At 46.4% G+C, this 16036-nt stretch overlaps 1 protein-coding gene across 1 annotated transcript; it reads left to right on the top strand.

Moving 5' to 3' along the window:
* Positions 1-1577: 1577 nt before the first annotated feature.
* Positions 1578-7740, top strand: LOC311361837 (uncharacterized protein; the record flags this gene model as incomplete). Its single annotated transcript, XM_084481654.1, has 3 exons — positions 1578-1813; positions 6807-7114; positions 7206-7740. 3 exons carry the CDS (start codon positions 1578-1580, stop codon positions 7649-7651), a joined length of 990 nt encoding a protein of 329 aa, XP_084337780.1. The 3' UTR covers positions 7652-7740.
* Positions 7741-16036: the final 8296 nt, after the last annotated feature.

Raw genomic sequence — 16036 nt, 5'->3', positions numbered from 1 at the left:
TGGGTGTTCGGTGTGGCCTTTCCGGAAGTCAACCACAATCTCCTTTGTTTTGCTGACGTTCAGCAGGAGGTTGTTGTCTCTGCACCACGTGGTTAAAAGAAAGAGTTGACCTGCACCCTGTAGTGGGTGTTGTCGTTCTTGGTGATGAGACCCACCAGAGTTGTATCGTCTGCAAACTTCACCATGTGATTGGTGCTGTAGGTTGGTGTGCAGTCGTGAGTCAGCAGGGTGAAGAGCAGGGGACTGAGCACACAGCCTTGGGGGGCTCCTGTGCTGAGTGTGATGCTGCTCAAGGTGTTGTTGCCGACTCGTACTGCTTGTGGCCTCCCACTGAGGAAGTCCAGTATCCAGTTGCAGAGGGAGGTGTTGAGCCCCAGCTGGTCCAGTTTACAGATGAGTTGTTGTGGGATTATGGTATTGAAAGCTGAACTAAAGTCTAAGTTAAAAAAATATATTACATTATTTGTTTTAACCATGCAATGTGTTTTGCTGCTGTTCTTGTGAACTGCCATGATTGATTTCCTCTGCTGTAGTATTGGAAGTGTCCAGGGTCAGGCGAGGGGCTAGGAGGGAAGCCCACTGCTGCCACTCGGCCCTGGTTTGTCCTCATGGATGAGGTATTGGGACAGAGGCATTCCACCAACCCCCCTGTCCTAATCGCCTCCATCCCTGAGGACACACCAGGGCCAAGTTCAGCAGTGGTGGGTCAGGAGGAGGAGGAGGAGGAAAGGCCTGCAAGGTCCAGGCAAAGGAAAAGGGACAGAGAGGAGGAGCTTCTTCAGGTTATAAAAGAAGACATGAGGCTGCAGAGGGAGGCAGAAGAGAGGAGAGGAATAAGAGAGGAAAAGTGGGGATGGTACACAAGCCCAAAAACCCGGTGGAAATATACGACATCGCCGAGGTCTCGAGACATCATGCGAGGGATGAGGGGTATGGCCCGTTGGTGACGTATGACGGAAGAAAGGTGTATATGCCAGAAGTGGGTCAGAAAGAACGACCTCTCCCAAAGTCCTGAAAGGATAACCCAACTGAGCTGCTGACACAGGAGGTAACAATGATAAGAGGTGAATGGGCCAACCTCACTATGATGCCGTCGGTTGCCACCCTGATAGGGTATGACAGCCTGACAAAGAACTTTAGGAATACCCTGGTACAGATAGTGTATGATGCCCTGCGCTTCAAGTTAAAACCTGTAGCCATAAAAGCAGCGAAAAAGGAGGTACAGAAGGAAACTGACAATTCTCCGGAGGATTCTGAATCAGAACCAGAAGACCCGGCCCTGGCGCCAAAGGATAGATCCCTACTGAAAGCCTCGGGTGGAGCTCGACCACCACCGGACAAACTGGGCCAAGGCCCCGAAAAGGGACCGCTCAACGTGATGAGGGAGACGATGACAGGCCTGCAGTTGTTAGGGTCAGTGGTACCGGCACGAGGACAGAACCCAATATTTGAAGAAGGTATGGCCAGAGATAAAAAACAATACCACCTGTACGGAGGAGGCTAAACGCCTATGGTTGGCAAGGGAGACAGGAGACGATGTGAATGACCAGGAGCCAGCCCAGGCTCACTACGATAGGATGGTGCCGGACATCGAGATAGATGATGAGGAGGCACTAGTCCAGAGGGGCCAGGAGGCCCTAAACGACGGACACCCCTTGAACACCATATGGCACAACATAAACAACCAGGTACCCCCTAACCCAGCCCTGCCCGTATTGAAGAAGGTAATGAAAGGGAAACGCGACAAAGCTCGTTTCAGAGTGATGCGGGTCAACGAGACAACTATCCGAGAGATTGACAGAACCATCAGGAGGTGGGATGTGGAGGAATGTCTGGCGAATGAGAAAAGGAAGAAAAGGGAATTTAACATGAGAGAAATCACATTTATTTCATGCTACACTTCGTTTATGTGGTCATGAGGGTCCCTATACGTGAATTATGTTTTGAGTATGACTAGTTATGTATTCATAGCCTTTCATGTTGAATGTATTTTTTGTCTGTTTCCTGACCCAAAAATGTTGTCTCCTTTTCAAACAGTGAGAAGGAGAAGGAGAGTGGAGGGGAGGGGCGATGGAGCGGTGCCTCCTGGAGGTGTTGAGGAGACCGCCCCCACCTCCTCCATCCAGTGCCCCCACCTCCTCCATCCAGTGCCCCCACCTCCTCCATCCAGTGCCCCCACCTCCTCCAGCGCCCCCACCTCCTCCACCGCCCCCACCTCCTCCAGAGCCCCCTCCTCCTCCTCCTCCACCCCCACCTCCTCCAGCACCCCCACCTCCTCCTCCACCTCCTCCAGCACCCCCACCTCCTCCAGCGCCCCCACCTCCTCCAGAGCCCCCTCCTCCACCCCCACCTCCTCCAGAGCCCCCTCCTCCTCCACCCCCACCACCTCCTCCTCCAGCGCCCCCACCTCCTCCTCCAGCGCCTCCACCACCCCCCACCTCCTCCAGCGCCCCCACCTCCTCCAGAGCCCCCTCCTCCACCCCCACCTCCTCCAGAGCCCCCTCCTCCTCCTCCTCCTCCACCCCCACCACCTCCTCCTCCAGCGCCCCCACCTCCTCCTCCAGCGCCTCCACCACCCCCCACCTCCTCCAGCGCCCCCACCTCCTCCTCCAGCGCCTCCACCACCCCCCACCTCCTCCAGCGCCCCCACCTCCTCCAGAGCCCCCTCCTCCACCCCCACCTCCTCCAGAGCCCCCTCCTCCTCCTCCTCCTCCACCCCCACCACCTCCTCCTCCAGCGCCCCCACCTCCTCCTCCAGCGCCTCCACCACCCCCCACCTCCTCCAGCGCCCCCACCTCCTCCTCCACCACCTCCTCCAGCGCCCCCACCTCCTCCAGTGCCCCCACCTCCTCCTCCTCCTCCCCCACCTCCTCCTCCTCCAGCGCCTCCACCTCCTCCTCCACCTCTCTCCGAGGACAAGCATTTTTTTAAGTCTCTCCTTCCTTCCCTGCAGCGATTGCCACCCCACGCCAAAGATGAGATAAAATTCCAAATTCACAAAATATTATGAGGCAAACAGTTATTATAACCCAGTTTTGCATAATTTGGACAATTAGGCCAGGTTCACCGGGGTGACAATCGTTGCAGGGAACGATCCATTTTTATTTTATTTTTTTCTTTCCACACACACACGCACACACACACACACACACACGCACACACACAGCACATACGCACAAATAAATTATTTTTAATTTTAAAAAGTGGCTCTTTATTTATGTTCTTTATTTTAAAAATATAGTTGACACACTGTTTACGCTACTGTGTATGCTTCATTTATCCAAAGATAACCATAGCTACTTTTTGATAATTTGGTGTAATGTATGTAGACATAAAGCTGGTTTACCTCTATACAATTAAATTGGGTCTCTAGCCATTATAGGATCCAGTTTCCAAACCATCTTCCTACCATTGCACTGCTTGAATGGTCATTTATGTTGCTTGAGGGAAATATTGAAATGTTGAAAATTATTTTGTGCCACAGAATTTGGGGTCCAAGCTACTTTGACTATTGATGTATCGTAGTTCATGTTTGCTTAAGGTATTTTTTTGTCAGTTATGTTGTGCCCAACTTGTTGACGAGCAAGACCAAGAACAGGAGGTCTACACATCGACAGTTAAATGTCCCGTTACATTTATTTAGTAACTTGAAAAAAAACCACATCAGTATTCAGTAGTGTAGTGTGGTGTTTGAGTGATATGAACCTAACAGTTAAACTAAACTGTATTTTTTATCACTTGTGTCACAGATGGCATATTACTGGTCATTATAGCCTGTGTTTTATCATACTTTTTTGATTTTTTCCGCTTGCTGCAATGTCCCAAATATTTATCCTGCTAATGAAACTATATTCAAACCATTCCTTTGTTGATCAGTTACAGAGGACAATAGGTTAGGGCTTCAATGGACGAGCCAATGGATACGGTGTGAGCATCGTGGATCTGAGAGGTTACCTGGTACGAAGAAATCAAACATATCCCAGGAGTTAGTTGGTTCTTAACTCATATAATAACTCAATCATCTCAGCAAACTACCAAGTGCACGGATCCCAGAGGAGAGCTGTCACCACAGATCGGTACGCCACGGTCCTGGCCGAGGGTTGTGCCCGGGGGTAGGGCGCCGATGTAAGCAGGGTAGGCGTCTGGTACAAGGTAGTTAGGGGCTGACCTCACCGGCCTGTTACAACCGTTACTGGATACAGGCTTCACAAACGCCGCCTCCCGTGAGGTGGCACAGCTGATGGACCTAACAGAGCCCAGGAGGGCAGGGAGAGATGGAGAGGCTTTTCTCAATCCTTGAGAAATTGGTTGATAAATAATTGTTTATATAGCCTAATAAAGTTCTGTTTCATTTAAATACATTGTTTATTTCATCTTAACTACACCAGACCTTTATAATACAAGCTGATGTCGAACCCTTCGGGAGAGACATGTGATGCGTTTTCATGTCAAATCTCATTCACGGTTTGGAGCCTTTGTGGGTTTGATGGATGCCACCGTCAAAAAACACACAAACAGAAACAAGCAGCTGTCTTCAGCTCAGCGCTTGAGAGGCAGGAGGTCTGAGTGACAGAGGATGACGTGTGGCTATCCCAGATAGTGTGGAAGGAGATGCAGGCTGAGCAGGGATTGATGTTCAGGGCTATGATGTGTGACGATACGTCACATGATTCTGAATAATGGCCCTGTAGGGGAATGCGTAAAAACAAAGACGGAGACTTTGTTGCAGGTGAAAACTGATTTTTATGGATTCCAAACGGATTCCTATACAAACTATGGAACTATTGATGGGCAAAATAGCCTAACGAGCACACCACATGACATGTACATTACGAATATAGTTAACTCTTGTTCTAAACTAACGAACATATCACATGTACATTACGAATATAGTTAACTCTTGTTCTAACTTAACGAACATATCACATGTACATTACGAATATAGTTAACTCTTGTTCTAACTTAACGAACATATCACATGTACATTACGAATATAGTCTGCTATTTTTTCAGGTCAAGGCCTGAGCCGGAGGCCGCATGTCCCAACTAGGGGAGATGCTGGCGTCTAGTGAGTTTCGTAAAAAGCATGCGATCGGTAGGGCATGTGCAATGCAAACGTGGCAGAATAATAATAATAATAATAAGTTGCCTTCGCACACTTTGTGCTTGGCACCTAATTATCATTTCTGGCTCCATGTCGATTTTGGTTAATGAAGAGCAGTTTCCAAACTGAGACGGGACAGTTCTGATCGCTGTACTAATAGAGCCCAGTAAGGTTAGACTTTGAATAATATCGAATAATATATCCTCCGCTGTCTGGTCTGAACAGGTGAACAACAGGTGAACAACAGGTCAACAGGTCACAGGTGTCTGTTACTAGGGAGAATAAGAGCGGCACGTCATCACGCAAGGTAAAGGGCGTTAACGGCTTGTTACGCAATCCGGAAATGCTCCGTAGGCTAGACCGTCCCATTCCACAACGCTCGTTAGGCCTTCGATGCAGCCTTCGCGGTCTTCGAAGGCTGCATCCTTCGAAGGACGCGTCCTTCGAAGGACGCAGCCCCTGAATTGGGACACGGCCAGTAATTCCTTTATCAACTTTCTATTTCTTTAAATGCATTTCCAAGAAAAAAAAAAGATTTTGTAGGAGCTCTGTTTCCTTCAGAGGAATCTTCACCGTTCACCTTGCTGATCCATCCATTGCACCACATACAACTAGTTTCCATCTTTTCAGTTTATGATTTCTCTATGTGCCATATATAGTTTGGACAAGGCACAGAGTATACTCGTGTTTTTATACATTTTGTGCTTTTATGAGGTTGCACTCGTCAGATTTCATCAGTTGTCAGTATTGTGCATTCTTGCTGTATTGCTGTTCTCAGGTGTGTTCTTGTCTGATTAATATTCATTGTTCATTTTAGCTGTATCAGACACAGACTATTGTTTTCATTCCATTTAATTATTTAAATGCAGTATTTCAAATAAGTGGCCAGTTCCTATAAATAGACCATTCCAGAAACGCTGAATAAGCTGTGTACGGCTTTAGTAATTAACATCCTGCATTGTCAGTGTGTTCTGGTGAACAGATACCGTGAGAATGTGAAGTGAGAGTTATTTGCAGACCATCAGTGTCATTTGTTATTGGTGGCTAGCTGCGTACCTCAAAACGGATTTCATGACTTTACTATTTGCCTTTTAGCTTGTTTCAGCAGTAATATGCAGACTTGTTTGATTTGTTTGCATTTTGATTAAACACCACTTGCAAAAAAACAGATTTGGGTTTTCTTGTCCAATATCAACAGGTGTGATAAAAGTTTATGGAAAAAAATTAATCAATGAGAGGAATTTCAAAAGAAAAAAGAATATCTTTAATATTTTCATAAAGCTCACAGGTGTCAGTCATCTTACAAAGAAAGTTAGTTGGTTGCTTCACACCTTCACTGTTCTGGCATGATATAAACTGTTTTCCAAAAACATACGTATTCACAGGTTAGAGAGGATTAGAGAAGGGGAGACCCTCTGTACAGTAGCTGGATATACTGAGTCACACACAGGAATAAACTGATGTAAGAATTCACAATTCATCTGGAATCAGATTCTTTTTTCTTAAAATATGACTTGTACCAATTAGTAACTATCAAAATAGCTCACAATTAATTCAATAGTTGACAACAAATCATCACAGTTCTAAAATACAATAACAAAATGCATTTATAAATTTGAGTAATTTACAATATTGTGTAATGTTGACATGGGTCAAAGTCCCCCCCCACCCCTCTTTTTTTGTGTAATACAAATTCCTGTAGAAGCACAGGACGCTTCGCCGGGCCGGTCGACTGCCCCATTGAAGGCTGCCAATCGAAAAAGCTTAAACGGCTCGAAGTCCATCTCATAACCCTGCACCATTTGACCGGTCCAGAACGCCAGAGTAAGCTGATCGAAGCCAAGAAGAAAGCTGTGTCTTTTCACATCCGCTACAAGCCTGACCCAAAGAAGAACTCTGACAGCATCGAGGCTCTGAAGAAAACAGTGGTCGCCATCCAAGAGAAACTCGACAGTCTGATCCCAGCGAAGGCAAAAAGCAAAAAGGCGAGATCCCAATTCGTCTCTGCAGGTATGAAAGCTTCTTTATCACAATGTCAACCTAGAAATCAACATGATGTATGAATTGTGTTGTTATTTAAACATGTTTTATCCTATTTCAGAAAAAATCCTGGATGATTTTCTGGTATTTCTGACGGGCACGGAACGGCGGCACAGGGTTCGGGAGAACTGCAAGCAGAGCGTCGTCCACGTCAAGGACTTTGTCGGTTTCATGTGGGGCGAGCAGGAGGGGCCCCCACCAGGTCATTTAAAATACCTACATGATGACGAGAGAGTCGTATCCTGGATCGACGGTCTCCGGTCAAGGTATAAAGTCACCACCACCAAAAACCACTGCTTTGACGTGAAAAGGTTTGCTCAGTATCTCCTGGACGAGAGCGTGCAGGGCGTTAGACTTGGACGGGGAAGAGCCGAGGCCCAGTGCCGCCACATGAACTGTCACATCAAAGTTTTGTCCAAGGACATGGCCAGCCATCGTCAGCTAGTCAAAGAGAAGAAAGAACAGTTTTTTATTGGCAAGCTAGCAGTTCCCCTCGACTTGCGCTAGCCTAGCACCAGAGATTTCTGCAACTAGAAAGACTGAATGAAACATGTTGGAACCAGTCTCCAATGATAAATAACACACTGGCTCACTTGGAAATGTCCAATGTCCAAAATTCCGAACTACCCCTTTAAATGAGAGCTTCTCATCAAGCCACAGACCAAGATATTTATTATCAGTTACTCTCTCTATAAGAGAGTCAACAGTGAAAATGTGAAGTTTCGTAAAATCAACATTTCTAGCTTTTGAAAATAACAGAAATTAGGGTTAATTAGGGTAAATTAGGGTTTTTCGCAAGTTAAGGACTAGTTTAAGGTCAGAGAGAGTGTCCTGTAAGTTAAAAGAAGGCACATATGCAGTACAGTAGAGAATAGTATAATCTGCATATAGATGGGCAAGGCAACCAGTTAAAGAAGAGACTAGCTCATTAATATAGATAGTAAAAAGTACAGGACCCAATGCAGAGCCTTGAGGGACACCTTGGATAAGAATTCCGAATTGCCAAGTGGTGATTTAACGCATTGACACCTGGAAGATATGTAGTCATGGAACCATGCACAAGCATCAGTATCCAAGCCAATATCAGACAGATTTTTCAAGAGCAGCTGGTGATCGACCGTGTCAAAAGCCTTTGAGAGGTCGACAAAGAGGGCAGCGCAGTGCTTCCTCCTGTGCAAGGCCCAGACGATGTTGTTGGTTACCAGTGTGATAGCAGTGATGGTACTATGGTTAGGTCTGAAACCGGATTGGTGAGGATTAAGTCTAGTGGTGGCTTGACATGAAACACTTTAATTGAGAGTTGACTAAGGTCTCAAGTACTTTGGCCAGGCATGGAGGTGTAGAGATCGGATGATAGTTAACCAGATTGTCCCTATCACCCCCCTTGTGCAATGGAATGACACATGCAGATTTCCAGACAAGCGGAAATAAGACTGAAATTATGGAACGATTAAAAATGTAAGACAATAGCTTACTGATAGTTGGAGCAGCCAATTTTACAAAAAAAAGTCTAAGTGATCCTCACCAGTAGATGACTTTGGGTCTAAAGATTGTAAAATTCTGAGGGCCTTAGAAGATGTAAATGGATGAGGAGAAATGCGAGACACGGCCCAGGGGGGACTGACATCAGAGACCTAAAGGCAAGTCTAATATCATTTGGATCAGAGATCACACCTTTACTTTAATCTGAGGGCCAGTGCACTAGAGGGACGATCATTAGTCATGTTGATTGCACCCCAGAACTTGGCGGGATTAGAATAAAATGTGTTACTAGATTTAAAAAGTATTCAGATTAAGCCTTACAGCTGAAGTACATTTATTTCTGAGTTGTCTAAAGGACAGTGTTGGAGGTCACCTGTGCGTCTGGCACAGGACCAAGCACTATTCCTATTATTGAAGAGGGTCGATAGCGCATGAGTAACCCATGGCACTACCCTAGCTTTAATCCTAGTCCTTTTATATGGGCGTCTTGTCTACAAAGTAATTAAATGTAGTCACAAAGGAGTGGAGAGCGACCTCAGCACTATCAAACTGGCCCACGTAACTCCAATCTCCGTCTTTTAAATCCCCCAGAAACCTCTTTTTTACACGCTCATCCCTTACAATGCGTAAGGGATGAGCGTATATTTAACGCATGAACACGTTCCTGTGATAGGATCGGGAAGCTGTGATGAGGTACGTGTATATTTAAGCACGTTGCTTACGTTATGAGTTCTATGTAAAGGTTCCTTTACACCAGCGGTTCTCAAAGTGTGGGGAATAGAGACGTGACAGGTGGGGCGCAACAAATGGGAGGACATTCCACTGAAAACTCCAGATTTCTTATGGTAAACTTGACAGTAGGGCTGGGCGATATGGACCAAAAGTCATATCTCGTATTTTCAAGCAGAATGTCGATATAAGATATATAGCCTATCGATATTTGTTCATGCAATAAAATAGGTGCCTTCACCGCGTCGCTGTGCTCGTTAACCTGCCTTGCTGATTGCAAACTCAATCCTAAATTTGGGTGCAGGCCAGGGTAGCTTAACATTTTAAAATTAGTCAGTCAAAAACAGTCGGAGCAAGATGTGGCAAATACATGTTTCGTGCTGAAGGGGATTTAAAAAAGTGACGCGAGTGGAAGAGCGGGGCCGGGGCAGAGTGTATGTGAGCCAGAGGCAGAGCGGAGTGGAGAGAGATGAGCAGAGTCCAGCCCTTGCAAACCCGCACCCGTCCTTGCTGTGCGTTCACACCAAAAGACAAATTTTTCACCTGGTTGCGCTGTTGCAGAAGGTTTGCTGTGTGACAAATCATAATCTGTCGCTGTGCAGTTGTGTGCAGTTATGTCAGGCGAACTTTGTTGTGCAGCGAATTTTGTTGCACAACATCTTTTGCCCGGCAACGGTGCTTTATGCCAATTCATTCTCATCAACCACGGCCGAGATAACCACCACCGTCTGTACCTGTTGTGGAAGAGGGAGAGACGTCGGAATACCCGTCGTTTATGGGTTATGTAACAGATTTCAGCCATAATATTCTCCTATAGCCACAGTAACGAGTACATATAACTAATAAGCTGTAACACTTGCGCATAGCCACAAGGGGGCAGCAGCTGATCATACATAGATGAAGGGGGCGGGCTTTTAAAGCCACAGAACACGCCCACCTCTACCTGCCTATTTAACTCGGGACTCCGCCATCTTAGAATCAGAATCTCTTGGGCGGCGTATCGATTAGATGTAAAGCTTAGAGACGCTCCGCGCGTGTTATATACGATCCCTCTCCTTTTGTTTCAGACGATAGACAATAGACCAACCACCTTAACCCAATAAAGTGAGTTAAAAGCGATCCTGTCTCGGCGGCCTTTCCTGGACTAATATATCATAACAGTTAATAATATAATCCGGAGGCGCACACCGCTTTGTGCCATGATATTATATATATTGTATATATTATATTATATAGATATTTATATATTATATTATATAATAACTTATAATATTATATATAGAGCTCCGGGAGTCGCAAACGGCAACAATCACTTTCTCCTCCAAGCTGCGGTTCACTGCGGAGTGCAGGGAACGGTTGGCCCAGCCGGTTGAACGGTGATTGGCTGTTTTACGTTACTTCACCCACGTTACCCACAGGGAGTGAACGCTGATTGGCTGTCTCATGCGAATGCTGCGGAAAAGTTAAAATATTTCAACTTAAGCGAATTTGTCGCACTGCAAATCCTCGTGAACGCGCTCGCCGTTCACGTGGAAAAATGTCGCGCCATCAATCAAATCTTGTCGCAGGTTTGGGCGACAACTAATTTCGCCCGATTCGCGTCTCTACGTTGACTTAGTATTGAAACGTGTCGTGCCGTCGCGTTTGGTGTGAGGTGTTGTAAATAATGTAGGAGCCTCATCACTGGAGTCCTCTACATCCGTTAGTGTGTCCGCTGACACTCCAGCTTGCTTCTCGGCCAGGGGCACTGCTCACATATTTTGTAGATGTGTCAATAATAATGTTTTTTTTTAATTTGAAATACATTTTAACATTTGCTTGCAGCTTTGCAGCCACTCATGCAGGGATAGGTCTCATAGGTCTCATCAGTTCACTTGCTCACCTGTCTTGCCAAATGCATTGCTCGTCTTTTTTCTTATTCTTTTTTAACAGATTGCAAAGTGGCACTTTTATTTTCTCTATTTTTGAACTTGATGCAAGTTATGACACAGCTGCACTTTTATTTTCTCCATTGTTGAACTTTATTTGATGTTATTGAGTTAGAATTTAGATACAACATGATGTTACTTCAATAAATGTGGAGATGTTAAGCTTGGCGTATTTCATTAGCATTGTGTTGGGGCGATGGGGACAGGTGGGGCTTGAAAATTCCCCCTTGTCCAAAGTGGAGGATGACCGAAAAAGTTTGAGAACCACTGCTTTACACAAACTCAGATGAGGATTTATCCCCTTAGTAGATCACTTCATCATTTACAATTTCAAGATAAATGAAGTAGCCGGGAAAGCTAGGAAGTACATATAATATAATGCCAGACAGAACAGCTCCTCCCTGAGTGGCACAGAGGAAGTGACCTCATGTGTGAGGTCACTTGTTCTTCATGTGTGTATTGACTTTCTGTTGCTGAGTGCAGTGAGCATGGCAAGCTGCACATTTTATATAAGGAATAGAGAATAGAGATTAATAGTTGTTGGCTGAAATCAGGGAAACAGTCAAGTGGGACGTCTTATGATAAAGTTGTTAGTCACGAAGGAGGAGAGGGACCAAGAGAGAGTGAGGATTTGGAGGCAACAGAGACAGAGAGAATGGAGAAAGAGGCTTACACTGTCTTCCAATGCGCCAAACGGAGAGCTTCGTGCCAAGATGCAAGCCCACTTGTCGCATTAATATGGATAAGTATTTGATATTATTGCTACACATAGGCCTACTGGGAATACTCCCACATCCTCTCTCTCTCTCTCTCTCTCTCTCTCTCTCTCTCTGCAGGCGGAGCGACTTTTGCGCTGCACTTAAAGTTCCAGATGGATCCTCTTTTATCCTCTTTAATTTATTTTATGTTTGAGCCTATGCTCTTTGTAACTTAATTATGTTGTGGCTAATTTCATTGTCGCACTTGAAAAGTTTCAGATTGATCCTCGTTTTTATTTATTTTATCTGTTTCGGAGCCTATTCTCTTTAATGTTGTGGGTCGTTTGTAACTTGATTGCAATTTAATTCAATGTACTGTCGTTCTAATTTCCATAACCGTTGTGTTATGATGATGATGATGCTAGCTCATTTAACAGGCCTATTGCTGCAATTCTTCTTACGCGGCTGAAAATAACCGTGCTTTCTGTTACTGAGCTGTCTGTTGTGCGTAGATTTGTTGCATTATATTGAAACTTTGTTGATGTTGTCATGCGTGTTCTGGTTAATTGCGCATGATTAAACATGAGTCTTTATATGGTGATAAAACAAAGCTTTGTTGCAGGGTTTCTTTCCTTCTTTTTGAAGTGGGGATTGGGGGTATGCCAACCCGGTTGTGTGTGTGTGTGTGTGTGTGTGTACTTATCGACCAACCTCCTGTGTCACTGGCTGTCCCTGCTGCTGCCTCTGAACCCTGGTCCTCTGCCATCCTGTCTTCCTCGACCTCCATGTTGCTACTGGTCTCCCTGGGAGTAACAAACGGGTCGAGGAAAGACAGGGTCAGAGAACCTCCACTTTTTAAAAGCCCCTGCTGCTGACCCACTCCTCTTTCCTCCTGCCTCCTTCCTCCTCTCCCTCAGGTAGGTGTCCCTCAGCCCCTTCCACTTCCTTCGGCACTCGTCCTCTGACAAGAAACAAACCTACGTTGTGAAATCTGAACTGAACTGTTGAATGCTAACTGCTAACTCACTAGCTTGGTTCATAGTAAAGTACTATTGATAGCTGGAATAAAGTAACTTTTAAAGTAAAGTCAATTTTAGCACCCAGCCCGACAACCAGGCACTCGCCTTTTTGTTTCGGTCCTTGTAACCGGAGTTACTGACAGCAAAAAGCACCGGGTGACACCGCCAGGATGAGCTTCTCCTCCATTTTGCAGTTTGATCTGGATCAGGGTTAACGCTACGTCACTCAGGGAGTGAATGCTGATTGGCTGTCTCACCGCGAATGCTGCAGAGAAGTTGAAATATTTCAACTTCTGCGAAATTTTGTCACGCATTCGCGCTGCAAATCCACGTGAACGCGCCCGCCCGTGACTGGGAAAACTGTCGCCCCGTCAATCAAATCTTGTCGCTGGTTGGTGACAAATTTCGCCCGATACGCGTATCTACGTTCACTTTGCATTGAAACGTGTCACCCTGCGACACGTTTCAATGTGCGGTGTGAACACACAGTTAGCTTTCTGCTAAATCTTAAATCTACAATGCTTCTATCTATTTTTTATTTTATTACTAATTTTGCCTTTATTTTCTCAATTTCTAAAATGCTTTTATATATATATACATATATATATATATATATATACATTTTTTTTAACTTTGCCTTTCTAAAATGTTTTTTTGAACTTTGCCTTCATTTTCTATTGTGAGAAGCGGAACATCCCTTCTCCCTGTCTCCCCTCACATCATATGTTAACGTGGTCTTTGGACTTCCGGAGCACTAGGGGTGCCACATGCAGCCTTGGCCAGGGAATGTCCCCCTTTGGTTAATGGTATGGCCTAACTGGCCTTGATTGGTCCACCTTAGTGGGCTTATTTAAGTCGCAGTTTGTGGCTGGGGGGGAAGGTACGAGAGCACACGGTAGTTTTGTTAGACGATTGCTAAGCTGAGTGAATGCTACCGTTGGTTTCTTGTTTTGGAACATTTCTTTGTTTTTGTTTAGTTATTTTTGTGACCTTGGTTTTGGAGAAAATAAAACTTCACCTTTTTGGTCCACAATCCCAAACCTGGCTGTTGTCAACTTTCCATCATCCAGCCGCTCACAGGCCGCCTTTCACATCTATCTATTTTACTTTTTACTTATCTATTTTCTTTTATGACAATGTTTATATGTGAAGCACTTTGAGTCTGCCTTGTGTATGAAAAGTGCTATATAAAGTTGCCTTGCCTATGTCTACAGAGGGCTAGGGGGTAGGTGGCTAGGTGGAGGAGGCTAGGGGGTAGGTGGATCTCCTCCAATGCTCTCATCATGTGGAATAGTGTTCCAAACGCATCTCTGAAGTCCAGAAATACTGTATAGTTTGCATGATTCATGTTTGAAGTTTCCGGTTTTAAGGCAGAACACATGTTCGCTCATACCCTGTCTGTCTGTGTTACGATCACGGGGGGAGGTAGTGCAGCCAAAAGCACGACACAGGGTAGACCAGGCAAGTTTGACGGAACAGAGGTGTTTATTGAGAATCCGGGGGGCTGGAGAATGGTGGGAGTCCGGTACGGGTCCAGGTGAGTCCTGGGGCTGAGGAGCACGGAGGGTGAGTCTGTTGGAGTGGGCTCAGAGCAGGACCTTGGAGCGGACAGAGTCCGGGATAAAAAGACGGCCGGGTGGCCCGACGCGTGGGTCGGCTTGATGTCTCTGGGCCCGAGTCACCGTGGCCTCGCTCTGCCAGACGAGGGTGGTGAGAGGGCAGGTGGAGGGCAGGACGGGCTTTGGAGCCGCCGGGTGCTCGTCAGGAGTACCGTCGGGACAGTGTTCCGGGAGCCGGGCCGGTAGCTGAGGGTAACGTCAAACCAGCCAAAAACAATGCCCACCTGGCTTGGTGTGAGTTCAGCCGCTTGGCTGACTGGATGGACTCAGGTTTCTGTGGTCTGTCCAGACGACAAAAGGCTGGGCTGTGCCCTCCACTCCTCTAGGGCCAGCCTCACAGCGAGGAGCTCCCGGTTACCAACGTCGTCTCTCGCTCCTCTCTCCAACCCCTCCATCTCTGCATTGTAGACCAGCTGCTGGATCTGGAAACGCAGCCTGGCTCTACTGGCAGTCGACAGGCCTCATTGTGGGCAACAGCCCTAAAGAATGTAGCCTCCTCATCTGAGGGTGGTGTTGGCTGGGGCAGTGAGGTAAGGGCTAGGGACAGGGGGACCTCGTGGCAGGTTGCTCGTGGTCCCTGTCATGACTACCTAGCTCTCAGTAGCAATGACATAAGGGGAGACCACACCGTTCGTTAAATCAAGATAATTTATTTAAATCATAAACTAAGCCCATGAAAACATAAATTGAATGTCAAAAGTCAGTCCATGAGAAACAAGGAAAAAGTAAACTGTGTAGTGTAGATCAGTAAAATGTATGTGTAGCGTAAAAGGCCAAAGATGGCAAAAGAAATCAGGTGTTGCTGCAGCCAGCCTGTGTCTGTAACCAAGAGGCCAGAGCAGAGAGCCCAGAACCACTGGTGGAAGATGTTTTTAAACAGTCCCGCCAATCAACTGCTGTCTAGTCCAGAAGGACCAAAACACAGCGCCCCCCTCAGACTGGGGGAAGAGAGACCTCATCTCATCTCATCCTCATCCGCTTATCCGGGGTCGGGTCGCAGCAGCTCAAGCAGGGGGCCCCAGACTTCCCTTTCCCGGGCCACATTGACCAGCTCTGACGGGGGGATCCCGAGGCGTTCCCAGGCCAGTGTTGAGATATAATCTCTCCACCTAGTCCTGGGTCTTCCCCGGAGTCTCCTCCCCACTGGTCGTGCCTGGAACACCTCCCAAGGGAGGCGTCCAGTGGGCATCCTTACCAGATGCCCGAACCACCTCAACTGACTCCTTTCTAAGCAAAGGAGCAGCGGCTCTAATCCGAGTTCCTCCCGGATGACTGAACTTCTCACCCTATCCCTAAGGGAGAAACCAGCCACCCTCCTGAGAAAACTCATCTCGGCCGCTTGTATCCGCGATCTCGTCCTTTCGGTCATCACCCATCCCTCATGACCATAGGTGAGGGTAGGAACAAAGATCGACCG

Source organism: Micromesistius poutassou (genome assembly GCF_964030765.1).
Source record: "Micromesistius poutassou genome assembly, chromosome: 17".
NCBI classification, from domain to species: domain Eukaryota; kingdom Metazoa; phylum Chordata; class Actinopteri; order Gadiformes; family Gadidae; genus Micromesistius; species Micromesistius poutassou.
This window is presented reverse-complemented; position numbering and strand designations above follow the sequence as displayed.